Below are 21510 nucleotides of genomic sequence, written 5' to 3' on the forward strand. Positions count from 1 at the left end.
AGTCCGGTTCGACTCGGCGTTTTTTAAAACGCTGGTATCAAGGCATTCTATTTTGCCAATTATTAATTACCTAAATTAATTAAATTAATTATAAATAAAAAAGTTACTATATTCATTAAAGAAAAAAAAAAAAAAAAAGGTTGACGCTCGGGGAAAAAGCCCTCGTGTTAACCATGTCCTAAAGAAGTCGACCATGTGTATGGAAGTTATAACGATAAAAAGTCCATAGTCTTCCTTTTACATCGATAAACTTCAAAAAAAATAAAAAATAAAAAATAAAATAAATGGGTAAACCCTGTCCACGAAATTCAAAACTCTCCCGCCTCATGAAACCAAAAATTTCCGAACTCAAAACCATTCCTTCATTTCCCCTTAAGCTAGAAGGGGAAGCACAACAATGGTGATTAGCACTTACTAAAGGATGCAATGGAGTTAGGGCTTATATCAGTGGACAAATGGACTGTCCAAGCTCAGGCCTATTTTCTCACTCACCTTCATGCTGATCACACCAATGGTCTCTCTGCAAAATGGGCGAAAGGCCCTCTTTATTGCTCTCCCATCACTGCAAAACTGATTCCTTTAAAAATTCCTGGTTTAAATCGCTTATTGATTAGGGTTTTGGAGACTGGAAAAACCTACTCGCTTGAGTTGGTGTCTTCGAGACCTGGACCGAAGGTTCTGGTTCAGGTGACCTCAATTGATGCTCACCATTGCCATGGTAAGAGAGCTTCTGTATCATAGGAACGATGATTATCGAATGGTGACCTAGTTTTGTTTTGTTTTTTTGTTTTTCCAAATGAAGTGGAAAATATGCATATGAGTCGAAAAAATGGAGTTTTGATTCTATTTTTGAGTTTCTGTAAAGTTTATTGGAATTGGTTTTTAAGATCAAGGAGCATTTGTGCGGATTTCAAAGTTATATAGTATAGTTCCAGCAAATGCGCAAATAGTGACAGTTAGATTTGATAAAAAGGCTATCCATGAAGACTGTTTCTGTGGAACAATAAGGACTTTCTGATGCTTTAAGATACATCTTTATGCTTGCCATGGTCCTATGAATGAGGTTGATTGTTGAGTCATTTGGTTTACTGGATGATGGTGACTGATTACTGAATATATCTCACCTTCTGATCATTTCTATGTATCAGATGTGTTTTCATACCATTTGGAACTACTAATCCTTTGTCAAGGTCTACTAAAAAAATACACCCATTTTACCAAGTTAGTTATCACTCATTAAATGCTAATTTGTTAGTTTTGTATATGGAGGCTATTCCCCATAACCCAATTAGTATTTTCAATATCATTGAACCATTTAGTCATGGATTTTGCTTGTGATCAACTTCTACATTTGATTTACACATTCCTGTATACATGCATATATTCAACTTTCATTTGTTTGCAAACAAATGTCTTAGTTTGAGGCTTTGAGCAGAATTCAAGAACTCAGCTGAGTTGATTCAGACCCGGCCTAGGCAGCCTTCTGAGGCGAGTATAATGCACATAATTGGTTATAAAAAGAACTCATATAAATGAATCAATAATAAATATGCTTCTATAAAAAATGGATTTTATACATTGAGACCATTTATCTTTGATACAAGGAGATCACAGTTACTCATAGCCATTAGATGTTAAATTGGATGGTTTGGGGTGTGTCACTAAGTTCGAGAATTTGTTTTTTGAACTTTCGAGTCTAGTCAATCACACTCTTACAACCACCTGATTTGGAATCTGAGAGAGAGATTGTGATTTTCTTGTACCAAAAGTAAATGGTTTGACCTCCATAAAAAATTTATGTTTAGTTATGATGATTTGTGAATTTTTCTTAATATACGCTCTATGTTTCTATTTTTCCCTTTTTATGGAATTTTCTGAAATTTTCAAGCTATAAATCAAAATCTGCCATATCCTATACACTTTTTTTTCATCTTTTTTAGACATTGATTTAGCAATTTTTGAGACCTTTTGGGCTCGTATATGACTTTCGGCTCAGGCAGGTTTGAGTTTTGAGCCCGAGACGAGTTTTTGACGACCAAGTTTGAGTGCTCAAAGGTCTTGCAATTTACTGCTTTTTGAATCTTGATCCTTACTATCAATAAATTGATCAGGTGCTGTTATGTTCTTGTTTCGTGGGGAGTTTGGTTGCGAGCTTCATACAGGTGATTTTCGATGGGAAACCACGAATGACAAGGAAATACCTGGCAAGGAAATGCTCCTTGAGGCTCTCAAGGGGGATAAAGTTGATATTCTCTACTTAGATAACACTTATTGTAATCCTTCATTTTCTTTTCCTCCACGCCATGTTGCTGCTCAACAGGTATACAGTGATTATACACTGGATTCATTTTAAGATTGTTTGGTAGAAATGCTCAAATCTATTATAGCGTCAGCTTACTTGGTCATTGACTGCTAAGTAGGTAGTCTTGGATGATGCACCCATTGCTATTTGTTATTTATGTAATGCCTTATGGTTTCAGAAATGAATTACTATGCTAAGTAAACATGAGGATGTTGAACATGATTATTATGAATTTAACATAGAGAATTTAGTTGAGCTGTGCATTAGGAAAATATGCATATGCATACTCATTGGGTTGTAAGTTTATGATTGTAATATTAACAATATAAGCAAATAACTCAACAGTATGAGGAGAGCCCATCATGTATTTTTTCAGAAACTGAAAGGCTTGTGAAATTAGTTCACTTCATTGGATACTCAGTGTTTAACTCTTTACATCAAAAATCTATACTCATGGATTAGAGGAAATCAATAATGATTTTGATTTTATTAATATTATATTTAATCCTGCGAGATTTCCAATTTCAATAGTTAATTTTGCAATAGGTGATGGAAACCTATGTGTACTGGGATCCTGCCAATCTGGCTCAGGCCATCCAAAGTCAGATTTCTCACACAAAGAACAATATTGACAGGACCTTGTATAATGAGGTTCCTTTCATCCAACACTAGTTCAACTTGAAAATAATTGTACAAGAATAGAACCATACGCAATCATTACAATTCTTTTTTAGGAACGAGTACTTTGGCCTATACTGGGTGCATTTCGAGGTATGGTCTAATCACCTGAAATCCCTTGCGAGGCCCCTCTACTCTTTGTTGGCCCAGAAACTAAATCATGAAATTAAGTGTTTCTTGTCTCGTTTTCACTTCTGCATGGGCCATAGCATCCTCATCTAATTAACTCACTCGAACCCCTTCTTTTGAATGTCTACTTCATTGACATGCATTTGAGTACACATCCTTTTATAACATTTTTACTCAGAAGTTGCCTCAGAATTAAAAAACTAGTTTGCCGTGTGTAGAAGTAATGATCATCTCATGTAATGGGTAGTTATCTTAGAAATATTGCACCACTATATAGGTGTGTTGTGTTTGTTATTTTTTTGTTAAATGTTGTATTGGAGCTTGGTTTTGACAATCTGGGTGTGGTGTGAAGGATTGGAGAATGAAAAGAACAAAAAAAAAAGTGAAAAAAAGAAAAGGGAAGTAAAGCTAAAAAAAAGGAAGGAAAAGAATGTTTGTTCTAGTTTGTCATGCCAAAAGAAGGTGCAAGGGCCCCAAGTGAAGGAATATTTGAGTGAACATGCTAAGTGAAGGCATGTAAAAAATGTTTAAGAGAGAGAGAAAAGAAAGAACTATAGAGTTAAAGCCATGTGACAACATAACAAATAAATAAAAATAATAATTAAAAAAGAACTATAGAGTTAAAGCCATGTGACAACATAACAAATAATTAAAAATAATAATTAAAAAAAACTAAGTGTTGATATTCCCTTTTTAGAAAAGACTTCAGGAACTCTTGGCAATTTCCGCTCCAAAATGCAAGCTTTGTGAATTTTGCCAAAAGCTAAAGATTAAGGAGCCTATTTTACAAAATTACCAAGGAGGGACCCGACCATAATCCTATATTTGTTCATGAGTAAGAAACAATGTAGGAAAAATTCTAACCTCCCGGTTTGACCTGGTTAGATCGGAACCAGCCACTGGCTGGTTTCGGTTTCGGCCGGTTTTGGTGGACCGACAAGGTATTTAAAAAGAAATTCAAAAAAATTATATAAAATCTAAATAATAAGGGATTTTATTTGTAATGTATTTTTTAATGTTTTTTCATCATTTTGGCAAAGAATGAAAATTGTTTTGGCCATTAATACTTAATTTTATATTTTCCCATCTTTTTTAAAAAATTTAAAAAATACCCCTAGGCACAAATCCATTCTTTAAATTCCATTTTTTCATTAATTTTCAACTTCATTTGGATGTGCTTTAATTGATCATAATTTAAATATAGGGAAAATATCTCCATACTTTTTATTTTTAAGTTTCATTTCACAATAGATCTAAGTTTTTAAAAGATATCTTGGGACATAAAAATTGTAGATTTTATTTCTTCTAACCCGTTGAGTTAATTTAAACCTATTTTTTTAGATCAAACAAATTAAAAAATACATACCCTTTTTAAAAGCCTTCCTCCCAAACTCCTCTCTCTTTCTCTTTATCTGTCTCCCCGCTCCCCTTCTCTCTCTCTCTATCTGTTTCCATCTCTCTCCCCTCACTCTCTCTTCCTGCTCTCTCTCTTCACGTTTCCCATCTCTCTCCCCTCATTTTTACGAGCTTCACAAAACCCACAAACCCAATCCCCTTCTTCCTAGCGCCAAATAAGTGTGCAGGTTTCAGCATCTCTCCCTGCCTCTCTCTAGCTTTGGGGTTTGATCTGATCATCTGTGTGCGTGTGTGTTCCTCCCTCTCTCCTTGTGTTTTTTGGATTTCAGCCTTTTCCCCTTCCTTTCAATCTATCAAAATATTAATTTATTTATCTATGTTACTATCTCTCTCTCTTCCTTTTGTATTTTTCAGATCCTTCCCTCTCTCTCTTAACATATTCCACCCTATGTGATAGGGTGAGCAATCAAATAGGCCTTGAAGCTGCAGCTGAAGCAACTGCCGAGTTCTTGTGCAAGGCAGTGAAACCAATATTGGTGGGGGGACCTGAAACTCAGAGTTGCAAAGGCATGTGAAGCATTCATGGAGTAGCTGATGCTTGTGGCGGTTATGCCATCAGCTAAAGGCCTTGTCCCTGAACACCACCTTTATTTCATTGGGTCTTATTGGGGACTATGAGCTTGCACTTTGTGCAGAGATTGTGGAATCAACTGATGCTTATGGTTTTTTTCATTGGGACCTATTGGGGGCCTGAAACTCAGAGTTTACAAAGCCACAAACCCAATCCAGAAATTGCAGAAGCTTCTGGTTCAACAAACAACCTCTTTCTCTTCCTACATTCTAATATATCTGGAGAGATCGGAGACAACGAAAGCTCAGACAATCTTTCCCCATTGTTTTTTTGAATGTGGGATTTTCGCTATTTTCACCATCATCAACCAAACCTTTTTTCTCTTGAATAGCCTTTGGCTTTCTAGTACCAGTTCTTTTCCCATTTTTAGAAGGTTTGGGCGTCTCAAATGAATGAGTGTAATTCACTGTGCATTGTATGGCAGAATGTTCTGGATTGAACGTGAGCTTTCTTGCAGATCTTCGAGGGGCAGGGTTTGCTGGTGTGGAAGGAAATGCTAGATTGGATGATGGAGAAATTAGGGTTTCCTGATCTTTGAATTTTAGGGTTCGACGGTTTTTGGCATTTGTAGGGGCTTCGGCCATGGCCTCCTTTATAGAGAGAAGGGCTTCATGGAGGTGAGAGGCTATCAGGAGGAGGAGAGAGAGGTGTTTGGATAAACATGAGAGGAAAGAGATAATGAGAGACACAGGAAGAGAGAGAAAAAGAGCAGTTTGGGTTATATAAGTGAAGAGAAAAATGATTGGGCTTAGAAAGAGCATGTCTGTCTCATATTTGCTTAGGTTAAAAAATAGGTTTAAAGTGGCAAGGCGGTAGAAGATATCTTTTGAAACTTTTGGTTTATCAAGAAATGAAACCTAAAAATAGGAGATATGGAGATATTTTTCCTTAAATATACTGTTCATATTTTATTAGATTTTTTTGTATTTTTTTAACACTTTTTTATGGCTTGAGACATGCCCGGTTGGACCGGTTGAATTGACTGGTTTACTAGTTGAGCCGGTTGTGCAGCCCATTTTTCCATATTGCAATTGACTAAAAAAGAGGAAATGATTGTAATTGAAGATGATGAAGAAGAAAATATGAAGATTGCAAGAGAAGTATTGATTTAATCAATTGAAAGAGCGTTTGAAAGTCTTGAAGCCACAATATTTCCAATGAGGAAAGAAATTGAAATTCTTAGCTATACTACTGCAGATATTGTACTAGCGATTCAACAAGAAAAGGATTTTGCATCAAGGGGGAGTGTTGGAAATTTATGTAAAGCAATTAGTTGTTGTAGTGTGTATTACTGGTGGTTATCTTATGTAATGGGCAGTTATTGTAGAGTGGTTAGTTATTATGTAATGGGTTGAATGAGTTGTTAGTTATTGTAAATGTGAGTAGCGATTGAATGTGTTGTTATTTACTGTAAATGGGGGTAGTTATTGCTCTAAATGAAGTGAAGGCCACTTCTAAGGTAGTTATATGAACCTTTATTTAAAGGGGTGAAGCAAGTGACTGAACCTTTATTTAAAGGGGTGAAGCACGTGAATGAAAAGAGGTGTGTGCTTCCATTTACATGAATGAAGTCGACATTATAAAAGGTGTTGCACAAGAGGTAATAAGGAGCACTTGCAAATTCATGTCCAATAGTATGATGGTCTTGGGCATGATTGCATTCACTAAATGGTGCATGAAAACCTTATCAATTGTTGAACATGTTTAACATGAATTCAAATTCCGAAACCATGGTTCTTCACTTTATGGTTTTCTTATGGTGTTCGAGTAGGTTTTGAACATGTCTCCTTCTTCAGCTAGAAACTTTAGGATTCTGTATGGTAGCAGAGAATCTTTCTTAATAAAAATGTCTCTTCTCCGGTCAGAGACAAGAAATCCAGCCAAAGTACACCACAAAACATTCAAAGGTGCTAGTTGCCACAAAGATAGTGTTCCAAAAGATTGAAAAATCGTTTATGTGGCTATTATTTCTAGAACCACATGTATGCTGCAATCCACTTGGATGACTCCAGGTTCTAATTTTGGTAGCCATTAGATGCATACACAGAAATTGGGATTTTCCTTGGATAGCTAAGAAGCCCTATACTTGGGCTTTCTCTATTTGATTTAAACATGGGGAACTTCCAAAAGCATCCTTCTATAGTTCTGGATCACGCAGTGATTTCTCACTGTTATATGCTGGTTTGGATATCTTCATTTTAAAAGTTGCCAAATGATTTCCTACTCCCTCGGGGGTATACTATCAATTTACTCCCTCGGGCAAAAGACATGCTAGGGATGTTCTTTAGACCTCAAATTTTGTGGACGTAATCTCTAGCAACCCATAGAGTAATCTCAACAAAAAAAATCTCTGAACTAAATGCTATATGTACTAAAAAAACTAATGCCTCAAGATGGAATAGAAACCATTTAATTTTGAAGGGTTTGATCTGTGTCACAAACTCAAAATTCAAATTTTTTTCTTTTAAAAATAATCTAGTACTTTTTATGTGGTTCCCAAAATTTTAAACTAAAATAATCCTCCTAAATATAGGCGTTTTGAGCAAGGGAGTATATGTACAGTGTGATCCTGCAGGAGTATAGTGTACGCATTCTTAAAAGTTTTTTTCATTTCCTGCTTTATTTTCGTACTTTGTAGTCACACCTCCTATGCTATATAATCATGCTTTTCATGTTTGTACAGCAAGTTGTGCATAACTTAAATCACGGTGGCATCTTTTTGTGGAATCTTAAACATGATAAACTTAACTGTAAACATGGCCTGCTTAAGCTTACTCCTGTCCTCATTTAAATTTCCAGTTCAAAAGAAGTAATCCTTATGCAACGCACTTTGGCTTCAATCGTCATATCTGTATTTGACAGTTCTATGGCAGGTCATTGATGTCATTTCCTCTTATCCTGAGCGTGACATTGTCATTGGCATTGATTCACTCGGAAAAGAAGATCTCTTGCTTCGTATTTCAGAGGTGTTAAAAACAAAGGTATCTGTTTCCTTGTATTACATAGTCATGATTTTGCAATTCCTGAAATGGCAGGTGACCTTCCAGTAAGCCGTAGCTAATTCATTGTTGGAGTCACAGGGGTGTATTCTATGATCCATTTTGAGAGACCTTAAATAAGGGTTTATAGGTTGTGATATTGGGAATATGTGCTTCTTAAACATATTTGCTCTTGCATTTAAATTGAACAACAATCATTGACTTGTTGATAACACAAATAACGAGTGTTTGACATGTCTCCTTTTGGCAATAATAAATATATGCTTAGTCATTTGTCCATTTTTCTCTTTAATGCAGCTTCTCTAAATTATGCTTGCTGATTTTTATTTGGTGGATGTTGTTCTTTATCCTACATAGATATGGGTGTGGCCAGCGCGCTTGCAAATGATGCACCTTCTTGGCTTCGAGGAATCTTTTACAGCACAAACTTGCCTAACCAGGGTGCGTGCTGTTCCTCGTAACAGTCTCACTGTTGGTATGCTTCAGGCTCTGAACACGGTTCGTCCCACTATTGGTATTGTCCCTTCTGGACTACCATGGGGCCTGAAAGCTATCAAGAAACAATTCTCGTCACTTGGTTGTATTCCACCATCTTCCCCTGTTAATTCAAGCCAGATGGATGAAACCACCAGTTCAGTAACAAGGGTTCATCAGTATATCTATAAAGTTCCATACTCTTTGCATTCTTGCTTCTCTGAGATTCAAGAATTCATTAAGCTTGTTCAACCCTCCATCATGATGGGCAATTTGTCTTCATCTTTCTGTTATGTCAACCCCAATCATTTCTTTGGATATATGTGTAGAGATATTGATGCATCAGCTCACTGCAAATATCTCAAACCAGAATGTATAGCAGAAGGCAAAGTTGTATATGGTGAATCTACTGTGGAATGTGCACAGTTCAACACTGTGATGATCAACAGAGTAAGAGCTACTAAATTGTCTCGTTTGCGCATGAGAATAAGCTGGGTAAATAAAATGAGGAGAAAAAGACGTGGTGCGAAGCTTGAATACGTGGAAAGTTTTGGTTGATCTATGCGGTTTGGATGGAAGGACACAGTTGAAATCTTGTTGTTATATGCTGAACCTTTCTTGTTGGTAAAGTCCTTTCTCTAACTGCTGTTCCTGTATGTTAACAAGCACATTTGATTGCACATGTAAATTAAATTCAGGCTTTTTTATTTTTTTTAATTCCTAAGTCAAAATGTGAATATTGCATTTGTTTTGGTATCTGGATTTCTAGACGCTGCATATTTTCATTGCTGATGAACTTTCCTATGCTTCTAATCTCTTGTTTTCTTGCTGCATTTTTCTATGAAATAATCTCAATGAAGTACTTCATGGCAATTGGGCTCTTGAGTTTGGGTGCTTGTAATCTTTAACCATGTTGTGCTGCTTGGCCGTACTGCTTTAATATTTTATTCCAATCTATCCATGTTGTGCTGCTTTGCCAGAGCTGCTGCTTTAATGTTTTTTTGGGTGATTCAGAGGGGAGAGGGCCCTTACCGTGGTAGGAATTGAGCTTAGGACATAGCGTTGCAAACAGTCAAGCACTAACCAATTAAGCCCGGGCTCTTTTCCTGCTGCTGCTGTAATATCTTATATCAATCTACCTTTAGTTCCTCTATTGTTAGCACATGGCTAGCATTCTATGCTTTCTCCCATAGTACAGCAAAGAATATTCTTTCTAGTTAACAATTTCAAGAAAAAAAGAATATTCTTTCATAAACTGAATTGGCAAATTTTTTGGCATTTGATGCCTTGTCAAGTAATCAGATTACACACATGATTTCTTTAGAGCTTTCTCCATAAGAATATAGTGGCAGCTTGGATATACTATGCTTTATGTTCTGGTATCTTTTCAATATGAGTATTTTGAACTATTTCAATTGGAAAAAGATATTATTCAAAGTTGACTTCAAGTCAATGAAAATACAACATGATCAGACAATGAAGATTTGAAATTGGGTTTTCTATGATTGGCATACAAAGATACCTATAAAAGTAGCCCGGGAAGTTCAGTGGATGTGTAGCCACATTTTCTACTTTGAAGTGGAAAACATGCAAAATCCTTGTCGATAATAGTTTCACAAGTAAGAGCTTGATTCATCTATTTTTTGATAGTAAATCACTGATTAATTTCCAAGTTGACTAGTGCATATCACATCCTGTACAAGTATGAAGTGTGTACATTGTCAAATAATTGAGATGGAAAAATTAAAATATAACTGAAGTATGAAAGGATTAACTTCATCTCATTTATGATATACTAAAGTATGAAATTGTCCACAACCTCGTTATTATGCTCGATAAGGTCTTTGTTCATTCAAAATTTCACATATCTATAACTTAAATTCAAGGGGTTTGTTTCTTACTTTCATTTACCGACATTACATTGTGAGGAGCTTTCAGTGAGTGTTTTCAGTCAGTTTTGATCAGCATTTTCTTAAATCTGTCACTTGCTTTGCAAAAGTTCCTAGTGATGTGATGTATTATTTGGTGGTCATGTTCTCTTGTGACCTTGTTTGGAGAGATTTTTTTCACCCTAAATTCTACTTTAGTAGCTGTTTAGGGGTGTATTGTGACACCCAAACATCATCTATGTGGTGGGTCATATGTTGCATGCACCATGTGTTGGATGATGTTTCTAGGGACTCGAACGCATTGCTAAACGATCAGTGTGGTCTGATGAGATGCCCTGGATGATCAATATTCATTTCCCATGTCCAATTGTCTGAGGGAGAGAAAATGCGCTCATCATGCAGATGGTAGCAAGTGTCTTTGTTTCTCAATCCTGGTTCTTTAGACGCCAAATATTTGACATATAATTTAGAGAAGCATGCAATGTGACAGGATCAAAATTGTACGACTGTTTGATGGTATGGTCATCTTGCTATTGTCACAAGTTCTACGCGTACTTCTGATTCGTGACTAGATGAACTCTATTTGTGTGTTTGTTGATTGCATATGAGGAAAATCACATTGCATGTTGTAGGGAACCACCAAAGCCTCTTGTTTACTCAAAATGTGATCAATAAAGAAAACAAATAAATAACGATGCACACATGCACACATCGAACAACCAATGTTCGTCACACTAAAGGGACTGGGTTTATTTAGAGTTTGGGGTCACATTCCTAATGTACCAGTACATACTTTCTTTGTTATATCTCATTTGTAACATTACAACAAAATATCTTTGGTTAAAATATCTTTGTTTAACCAATTATATATCTGGAACGAGTAGAGGGGAAGAATACAAATCATAGGAAAGAAATACAAGATAGGGTAAATGGTACATTTTCTTCGGTATTTTTACCCTTATGCCTTGCTTCTACAATTCCCTATATTTGAGAGTTGTATTTTCTGGTTTGCTGCCTACTATTTTTGAACTTACTTTCTTCTTTGGGTTCCTTTCTAGCTTCTTCTCTCTCCTCATCATTCCTTTATATAAACTTTCTTGAAGATTTCTCTTGGTGCAGAGTACTGTTAGTATGTGAATGAGCCACATTGGGCAAGGTTATCAAATGCGGGGTGCATACCCAAAATCATTCCCATATGGGATTTCTTCTTTCATGAGGGCATTTTTATCCTAAAAAATAGGCTTTTTATGGAGATACATAAAAAGCATATTTGGAGAGAAAAAAAGAAGAAGATAAGATAGAGATAAGTTTGGCGGATTGAAATTAGGGGTTTTTGTACAAAACCCTGACATCATTGTAGCCTCATATGAGGCTAGTTTTTTATCGGCTTTTTTTTGTGGTAACAGTCTTGGTTGACTGTGAAAGGACTTATGATAAAACACGGTGTATATATTTTTTTAAAAAAATTCTTGACCTCTACTAGCAAGGGGTTCCACCCCTTTGCCACCCACAAAGACCAGAGGTCTTACGTGACACCAAAACATGATGCAACTTGGAGAGAGAGAGAGAAAATTGGGGCATGCCTTCCCTTTGGAAGAGAGCTAAATTTTGGGTATGGAGAGAGAAAAGAGAATACATATCTCATTTTATGAGGGAAGACATCTTTTTATAGATTTTCTATATCATAGATTTTGCTTCAATTCATAGGGTCCAATCTCAACCGTCGATCTAAGGAGACTTGTGGGACTTATGGGGTGAGAGATTTGAGCCATCCGTCTCTTTGATCCACCATCAAGATTCAAAAAGATGAACTAAAGCCTTATCATCCCTTTCCTAAATCTATTCCCATTAAATAAAGAAAGCTTTTATTTTAATATATCAAATATTTAATTATTGAATCAAGATTGCCATTAAATAAAGAAAGTTTATATTTTAATATATCCAATCTTTAATTATTGAATCAACCCATCTTAATTCAAAGATTTAGTAAATATCTCAAATATTCAACCTTATTATGGCTATGCCCAAAATATAAACCAACAAGGGATAAACATTCTTCCCAAGAAAATACGTGAATGGGTAGCGAGTGTCACCCTTTTGGTGCCACGTGTGTGCCCCACCTAATCCACATGTATTTAAATTTTGGGCCCCATATTTTATGGAGGTCCCATATATTTTTAGAACATATTTTATTTCATATTTAGAATTTTTTAAATATTATATTTTATTTAAAACATTGAAAACATAATTTCTCTTAATTTATAAATCTAAATGATAAAAAAATAAAATATCATAAGATTTACAAAAATTCAAATAAACATTTTAAAAATCACATAGCATAAAATTAATTAATTTTGATGGGAATCATATCGATTAGATCTAGGAATTTATCGATATATGGGAGCACTCCACCTTCAAATGAGAATCACGATCCGTCGAATTTTCTCAAACTGACCCAGCAATTCCCATGACCCACATTCTACTGCAGGGGCTCATGATTAGACCACTAAAGTCAGTTAATAGATTAGGGGACACAATCCTAGTTTATGTATTTCAGGTTCTCCTCTAGGGATAAAAAAGTCATGGCCCTCCAGACCATGATGCAACCATGACTCTATGATGCATAGGGTTAATCTCTCGCACATGTACACGCTTCACCTCATTTGACGAATCTCAAAACGACTATCTATGTACATGCCATGTGATGGTATAATGATGAGGTTTTAGCCCTGTCTCTAAAGGCTATTCATCACACGCATGGTCCACACAGTCTTTTGGCTCTCATCTAGGCATACTTCGACTTCTTCAAGGGATAACCCACTAAACCCTTCTCGGTAGATCCCTATGATCAGGTATCTTGGGCATTTTTGGCCTAGCTCGTCGAGCCTAGTCTGAGTATCAACAAATAACATTTGCTTAGTATGGTCCACAAAAAGACCACACTCCCATTGACTTTATGTTCCACTATATAAAATGCTCATACAAGCTCTCATAAAGCCTTTAAAGGCCACATAAGCCCAATAGACGGTGACGAAGAGATGAATCGATTGATGGTGGCATTGTGATAGAAAATTTTATTTGAGTTTTTCTTGCCAATGTATGCGGTAATTTCTATTAAACTCTAAACTTGTAAATTTCTTCCATTGATAGTGAATGCATACTGGCCCCTTGCTCGTGGATGTAGTCCATTATGAGTTAACCGCATAAATTCGTATGTGTTTTCTATTTTTACTTGTATTGTGGTTTGGTGATTTCTCATTTTTATTTTTTTTATGTTTCGATATATTTTTTAAATGTATTGTACATATTATTGTTTTTGGGTATTTTATTTGGGTATTAGAATTATTGTTGTGAGGTGCTTACCACATCAAGTATGGATTTAGGTTATCCCAATTTTCCAACAAATGGTATCATAGCTCAAGGAAGTGGTGTAATATTTTTTGGAAAATGGCTACTCACAAGTTTGCGGTGGAGAAGTTTAATGGGAAAGATAATTTTGAAACTTGAAAATTAAAATGCGAGATTTATTGGTACATCACGGACAACACAAGGCATTACTTGAAAAAGATAAGAAACCGATAAATATGACAAATGATAATTGGGGGGAACTTGATATGAAAGCATGGGTCACCATTCGCTTGTATTTAGCGAATAAAGTGTTGTTTAATATTGTTGGGGAAAAGACAATAAAAGATTTGTAGGAAAAATTGAAAAGTTTTTATCAAACAATACCTCTCATAAATTGAAATTTCTTAAAAAGAAAATTATATTCTTTGAGAATGAAAGAGGGTGCAAAAGTGTCAGAACACTTAAATAATGTAATAACATCATTTGTCAATTTGAAAGTATTGGTGTGAGATTGGAGGGTGAAGATAAGGCGGTCACCTTACTTTGTGCATTGTCGTAATCTTATGAGAACCCTACTATTACATTGGATTGCAGTAAAAAAAGATTTTCTTGATTTGGGCTTGGTTCGTAGTGCATTTCTTGCCAATGAACTTCGAAAGAAGGCATTGATGGATAATTTGATGGGTTCAAGGATGAATGTTCTTACGGCGAAAGGCTGGTTGGATGAACAAGTTGATTCATCAAGAGATTCCTCAAGAAGCCGACCAAAGTCAAAGGTGTCTTATGACAAAGGAGGTTGTTGGCTTTGTGGCAAGGATTGCCACAAAGGAAAATTATTGGCAAAGAAAAATATAAAATTCCTTAAGGAGTTTCAATTTGGTAATGGAAGGCAAGGTGAGGCCAAAAAGGAGGCTCACCAAGTTGTGAATGAATATCTGATTATATTGAAGATGAAGTGTTTAAGGTAGGATGTTCTCCCATGTACTATCCAAGTTGGATACTTGATAGTGGAGCCACACATCATATGTGTTTGCATAGATCGTGGTTTGATGTGTATGAGCCATGTGAGGGCGGTTTTGGCATCAATAGGAATAATTTAAAGAGTAAGGCGATCGGAATTTGCACGATTTGCATAAAGATGTATGATGGGATGGTTTAAATATTTGTAAATGTGAGATACGTCCTGAAATTTAAAAAAGAGCTTGATTTTACTTTCTTCCCTAGATATGAAAGATTACAAATTTACCATGCAAGGTGGAATGCTCAAAGTTTCAAAGGGGTTTTAGTTATGATGAGGGAGTCCGTGAGGGAAACTTGTATAAATTATTAGGGAACACAATTGTAACTGAAATGGTAAATTTGGTTATAGAGAAAGATGAAGCTCAAAATGAGGTAGATGATTTGACATTGGAATATCTTGGTAATATAAAAGCAAGATCTTGATAAGGATATTCGACAAGGTGGAGAAATTGAAGATTTGGGATTGTAAAAAAAGGATATGAGGCCGGAAACACCACATGAAGTTCCTTTGGACTAATGTTCAAAATTTGGTGAAGGAAGGGCCGATGTGATTAGAGTGTTGCACGCCAGTCTAGCATTGGTTTTGAATATTGCCATGATTTTTATAAAATTAATCATTTCACTTGTTTATTATTTCTTTGATTGGCTTGTGTTTAGCCTAGGAAGAAAATATCAGAATGAAGTGAAATGGATACTTCGCAACTTAAGAAGTATGAGCAATTATTACCAAGGCTTTGAATATAAACAAGGCTTTGTGGGAGAGACTTATACATGAGATATTGGTGATATGAGATCAAGCACCGGTTGTGCTTGTTGGCGTGTTGAAAATGATTCATCTAGAGCATGTGTAAAAGCAAGATGGCCTTAAGAACTCAATGATGAGGGTATTGAAGAAGGTGGAGTTTGCATAAGAAGAACAAACATGAAGGAAGATGAACAAGGCATGTCCATTGCAGTTATTGAGCTAAAAAGCTTATGGAATTGGTTAAGTTCTTTAGCTTCTTCAAAGAGGGCATAACCAAATATGATTGGCAATGTAAGAATATGATTTTGCATTAAGGTAGAGATTGTTGAGATATGATGCTAAAATCATTCCCACATGGCATTTCCTCTTTCATGAGGAATATTTTTGTCACAAAAATTAGGCCTTTTATGGAGGCCTATAAAAGGCATTTTTGGAGAGAAGAAAAAAAAGGTAAAGTGTAGAGGTTTTGGGGAATTGAAATTGAGGGTTTTTGCACAAGCCCTAGCACTATTGTGGCCTCGTAGTAGGCACATTTTTCATCGGCATTTCATCGTGGCAATGGTTTTGGTTGACAGTGTCAAAGAGAGGAGTCGATTGATGGTGGTAGGAAATTTCTATTTGAGTTTTCTTTGCCATTGTGCGAGGTAATTTTTATAAAACTCCGAACTTGTAAATTTCTTCTATTGATAGTGGATGTATCTTTGCCCCTTGCTTGTGGATGTAGCCCATTTTGGGTGAACCACATAAATTTGTGTATGTCTTCTACTTTTACTTGTATTGTGGTTTGATGATTTCCCATTTTACTTTTTTTTTTTTTTTTAATTTCTCAAATATATTGCACACAGTATTGTTTTTGGATATTTTGTGCGGATGTTGGAATTATTGTTGTGGGTGCTTACCACAACAACAAGTAGGGATATGAGTTATCCCGATTTACCAACACGTACTTGATGTGGTTAGGGGTCTGATATGGGATGCAGCTCCATGTGCTCTTAAGGAGGGTGCATCACATTGGACGCTCCGAAAATGAGATGTCGAATTAATCAATTAAGATGTTTAAAGAAACATAAGACTCAAAATAAATAACCAGAGGGCTACACATTTGGGGCCAAATTCGCCTGTGCATTCCATATAATAAAAACACAAGTTTTCATATCATATACTGGGAACATAATACTGAGAATAGAATAATTCCTAAGGTTTAATGCTCTGTTACAATTTGCATCAACAAAAAAAAATAGAAAAATAGGTCGAATACCCTTGATTTTGGCCTTAAAACTTATACATTCGCTTCTAAAGAAGAAAATATACAAATATATTGAAAAGAGGAAATAATATCAAAAGCGCATATCAACTCGTATACCTGTGATTAATCACATGGATACTAATCCTCAAGTCTGGTATTCCTTCGAGAATGGGTTTCAAGTGGATCGTATGAAATTATCTGCTTTCTCTCTCTCTCTATCACTCACCTCTCCGTTCTCGCAGAAGCAAACTCAAAGTGAGTCCACTCCTCATGATATGCAAGTCAGGAGTCTTCTCTCGAAAAGAATGCGAATTCTCTAAAGAAATGCGAACCCCCCTTCCATTGAAAGCTGAGTTTATATAGATTCATTCATTAGATAACCATCAATCTTTTTACTGATAACCACAAAGTTGTGATCTTTTAATCCACATCCTTCATATTGATCTGTATCTTCGTCATCCTTATCTTCATACGTTAATTGTCTTTTGTATTTATCTTTTCACGCTAATCTTCTTTGATGATGATCTCGTCGTTTGACTTTATGGACTAAGGTGAGTTAATTGGTTTGCACAAGTATCTCCTATTGGCACCTTCTTAGTTGATACTTATCCTTAAGGCATTCGAGTTTCAAATTTACTGATCCCAAATTCAACCAAGATATTGTAGGAGCAAAATCAAGAATTTGTTACTTGATCTTCTATTGCCCAGCAGTTCAGCTCTGCAATGCAGTCGTAGCATGATTGCTTCTGCAATACCAGTCAATTACATATGCAACCTCTTCCATTATACAAATCAATCAATGCTACACCTTTTAAGATAGACAAAGTATCAAGTCAAGAATCCAACGGTCCTGGCCTCAAAAGAAAAGTTCTCATATTGAGAGATAAATCCCTATTATAGTGACATGGTGTCGTCCTGGCTGTAACATATGGAGCATAAAGCTTTTAAGACTTTTAACTGCGGGCTGTGTGGATGATGAATGAATTCACCTCTAGGCGATACAAAACTTTAGGGTGAGGGCTATGATGCCTCGAACATACGCCATGAGAGTCTCAACTTATCCCTGAAAATACTAAGTTTCGGGGTATCAGTCAAGGCATACCCTAACTGACGATGGATACAGACATGGGTTAAGTCAAGTCCAAATATTGCCTAAGTTATATGACTCTTGAACTTTAAGGCATATAGGCCTCAACATGTATATCATCAAGGGTTTACCTTAATATATAAATATATGACGAGGTTTCCCTTATGCTTAGACTGTTAAAACCCTATATTCTTAACTGATGGGTTAAAAGAGCCATATTACATCTCTCCCAAAACTCCAATATCTAGTGGAAAGGCATCAATGTGTCATGGGAGTATATGTATCCTAGAGTTTCATCTCAAATTGAAACGTTTTGATGATCTCTTGTCATAGACCGTAAGTTATGATGCACATGTGTAACTAATGATGGATTCAAGAAAATATATTTATTAAACTGCATCAGGTTCTTCCACATATCACATGGATAGAATTATCGGGTCTTAGGAGTATATGTATCCTAGAACTTGTCTTACAATGAGTTGGCCTTCATATCATCTTGTCATTAACCCAGTTAAACTTGAACAAGCTTAACTGACGAACCATCATATTTGTTATCGGTTGTAAGTCAGAACATATAGAGGTTGATTGACGAGTCAGGGTTTCAAAGGCACGTTGGGGCCTTCATATCACGAATCCTGAGCATATCATATCTTTCATTTCATATATTCATATCATGGGGCATATCTTAATAGGTGTTATAAAAAATTGTGCTCGTATATTATTGACTGTCTGTTAAGATAATTATCCAGTGTGCGTTACCGAATTTGATGTATATTTGATACCTTCAATATCAATCTTTCATTAGAACGCACTAGTGTGTGTTATAAAACTCACACTTATTCAACGTCGATTCAAAACTTGTGCTTACCCAAGACACATTTTCTAGGTTCATCAGGCTTATCCAGCATTAAGACATTCATCGAGTGTGTATTAAGACGCTTGTCTCATAATCACCTCAATCTTCGTCAAGCGTTCCTTAGAATGTACTTAGTCTTGTACGTAACTGAAATAAACCCAACAAAACCGAAATGCATTAGGAAAACTCTTCACAAAGCCTATAGACAAAATGCTATAGTGTTTTTACCCCGTAGAGCCGTTTCTATGTTTTTTATGTGAAAAATAGACCGCACCGGCTTTACTATGTTTGTTGCGATACCGCAATGGACATAGTAGAGCCGGTGCGGTCTTTTAACTCACGACATCCAAAAAACATTGCTCATTTTCGCCCATAGGCATTGTATAGTGGCGTCATATATATATATATATATATATATATATATATATATATATATATATATATATATATATATATATATATATATAAATAAAGGAAAAGTCTTCCCAACGCCTATAGGCGAAAATGAACCATGATTTCGCTTAGCCTCATCACCGTCCAAAGTTCATCACACTGTCACAATTATTCGGTAGTATTTTATTTTTAATTTATTTTTTACAAATCAAAATAATTTGAAATTTGGAACACCTGTGCATATTAGTGAGGTGCACCTAATAAAAATATATAAAAAATAATTCGTGAAAAAAAACCAAAATACCTCCGAAACGTTTTGGGGGTATTTTGGTCAATTATTTCATGTAAAATATTTTTATTTTATTTTTCATAGATTCATCTATTTTGATGAACATACGATCCAAATTTTAGATCATTATAATTTGTAAAAAAAATAAAAAATAAAACACTACAGGACAATCATGACCGTGCGATGAACTTTGGACGGTGATGAGGGTAGACGAAATGACTATTCATTTTCGCATATAAGTGTTTTGTAGTGTATATATATATATATATATATATATATATATATAATCACCTTAACACCAAAAAAAACTTCAAAGTATTTAAGGAAAAGCCATAGGGATTTGATTTGGGAGAAGTGTCCCTCAGCCACCAAAAGTTTATCATCAGCATACTGAAGATGGGAAATAGAAGGGCCAGCGGGGGCGATCAAAAGGCAAGTGTGCAAGTTAGAATGAGCTACCCTGAGAGCATAAGGATGAAGGCTTCAGCAACCAACGTGTCTATGAATGGGGAGGGTCTTCTTGTCATAAGCCTCTCGTTGCTTTGAAGTAGCCACATGCTTTCCCATTTACTAGCATCAAGAAGTGAACTGAAGATAAGCACCCCAAAATCCATCTTCTCTACTTAGGGGTAAAGCCCATAAGATTCATAACTTTGTCCAGAAAATCCCACTCTACCTTATCATAGGTTTTTTCAAAGACAATTTTAAGGAAGATCCCTCTATTCCTCGAAGACCGAGTAGAGTGTATGACTTTCTTGGGCAACAAGAATACCATCATTACATGTCTACCCTGGACAAAGGCTGTTTGGGGGCTTGAGATAACTTCACCCAAAACCTTCTTAAGTCTATTAGCCAAGACCTAGGCTAGAATTTTATACGAAGAAGAAAGCAGACTAGTGGGTCGATTATCCTGTGGGGAGTCCAAGCTTTGTTTCTTGGGGACAGGAGTAAGGAAAGTATAGTTTAAAGCTTTTCAGACCACCCCATCATTATAGAATTCCTGAAAGAAATTGAAGAAATTGTCTTCAAAAATATCCCAATATTCTTGGAAGAAAGCCATAGAGAATCCATTTGGACTTGGAGCCTTGTCTCTAGGAAGGTAAAAAACAGTAGCCTCAATTTCCTTAGAGGAGGTCAAGGCTTGAGGCACTTTCTGAGGATAGTCTTAAAAAAGGCAGATGATCAAAGGAGCAAGGGATCATGGCTTCAGAGGTAAAAGTATTATGAAAAAAAAGGCAACTATCACATTCTCAACTACAGCAGAGTCATCCTGGTCAACACCTAGGATGGAGATGGAGGAGATATTGTTTGAACATCTATGGGAGTAAACAATAGCATGGAAGAATTTGGAATTATTATCTCCTTATTTTATCCATTGGGACTTGGATCTTTAGAACCAGTAGATCTCTTTTTTGTTAAGCAAATCATGCAATCTCTATTTCAAACTTTCTCTACTGGCTATTTGCATTACATCCAATCCACCTTGCACTTGCTCTAGGCTGTTAAGGCCATTTAGCTGGCTTGTGATTTCCCTTAAGCATTGCTAAATATTGCCACAATTAAGCTTAGACCACGACTTGATTCTATGTTTCGGAATTTTAAGTTTACGGGTTTAAAACCCATCCAGCCACTAATAATGGCATCAGTCTAGACCGACTGGACTTCCTGTCTAATTGATTTTTCTTTCATCCAAAAAAGTATAAACTGAAAATGAGGCGGCCCAAATTGAGCTCCTTCCCTATCTAGTATCAGGGCGACACGATCCAAAGTCCATTAGGGCAAAGCCTTAAAGAAGAATTTTGGAAAAGCCATATCAGACTCTTTAGAAACCAAAAATCTATTAAGTTTGGATAATTGCGGGTTCATGGCCGAATTATTAGACCGTGTGAAAGTGGTGCCCAACTATATGAACATCAACCAAACCATTTACACAAATAAAATTATCAAATAAAAGCATTGAAGCATTATAACCAAGCGCATAATTAGATTCATCAGGGTTCTTGGTATGGTTTAAATCACCAGCCACATAAAACATTCAATTAGAGGCCTCACAGGACATAGAGGGATC

General features: G+C 35.9%; 1 protein-coding gene across 7 annotated transcripts; it reads left to right on the forward strand.

Annotated features, from left to right (window-relative positions):
- Nucleotides 1–379: 379 nt before the first annotated feature.
- On the forward strand, nt 380–9442 carry LOC18426385 (DNA repair metallo-beta-lactamase family protein). Of its 7 annotated transcripts, none has more exons than XM_006833035.3 (4): nt 380–718; nt 2112–2320; nt 7970–8077; nt 8453–9442. In XM_006833035.3, the coding sequence occupies exons 1-4, from the start codon at nt 427–429 to the stop codon at nt 9125–9127; spliced, it is 1284 nt and encodes a 427-aa protein (XP_006833098.1). In that variant the 5' UTR covers nt 380–426; the 3' UTR covers nt 9128–9442. The 7 variants fall into 7 exon arrangements, with proteins under 7 accessions (XP_006833098.1, XP_088714462.1, XP_088714464.1 ...); XM_088858336.1 differs by lacking the exons at nt 380–718; nt 2112–2320 and adding exons at nt 4413–4754; nt 4880–6696; XM_088858338.1 differs by lacking the exons at nt 380–718; nt 2112–2320 and adding exons at nt 4413–4754; nt 4923–6696.
- Nucleotides 9443–21510: the final 12068 nt, after the last annotated feature.

The sequence above is a fragment of the Amborella trichopoda genome, chromosome 2 (genome assembly GCF_054954075.1).
Source record: "Amborella trichopoda isolate Santa Cruz 75 chromosome 2, AtrichopodaSantaCruz75HAP2 v2.0, whole genome shotgun sequence".
In the NCBI taxonomy this organism is placed as follows: domain Eukaryota; kingdom Viridiplantae; phylum Streptophyta; class Magnoliopsida; order Amborellales; family Amborellaceae; genus Amborella; species Amborella trichopoda.

Excerpts from the sequence above, each read along its gene's own strand:
- LOC18426385 (XM_006833035.3), top strand. The coding sequence starts at position 427 with ATGGAGTTAGGGCTTATATCAGTGGACAAATGGACTGTCCAAGCTCAG. Across the intron at positions 2,321-7,969 it reads GCCATGTTGCTGCTCAACAG|GTCATTGATGTCATTTCCTC; the intron begins GTATACAGTGAT and ends GTTCTATGGCAG. Across the intron at positions 8,078-8,452 it reads CAGAGGTGTTAAAAACAAAG|ATATGGGTGTGGCCAGCGCG; the intron begins GTATCTGTTTCC and ends TATCCTACATAG.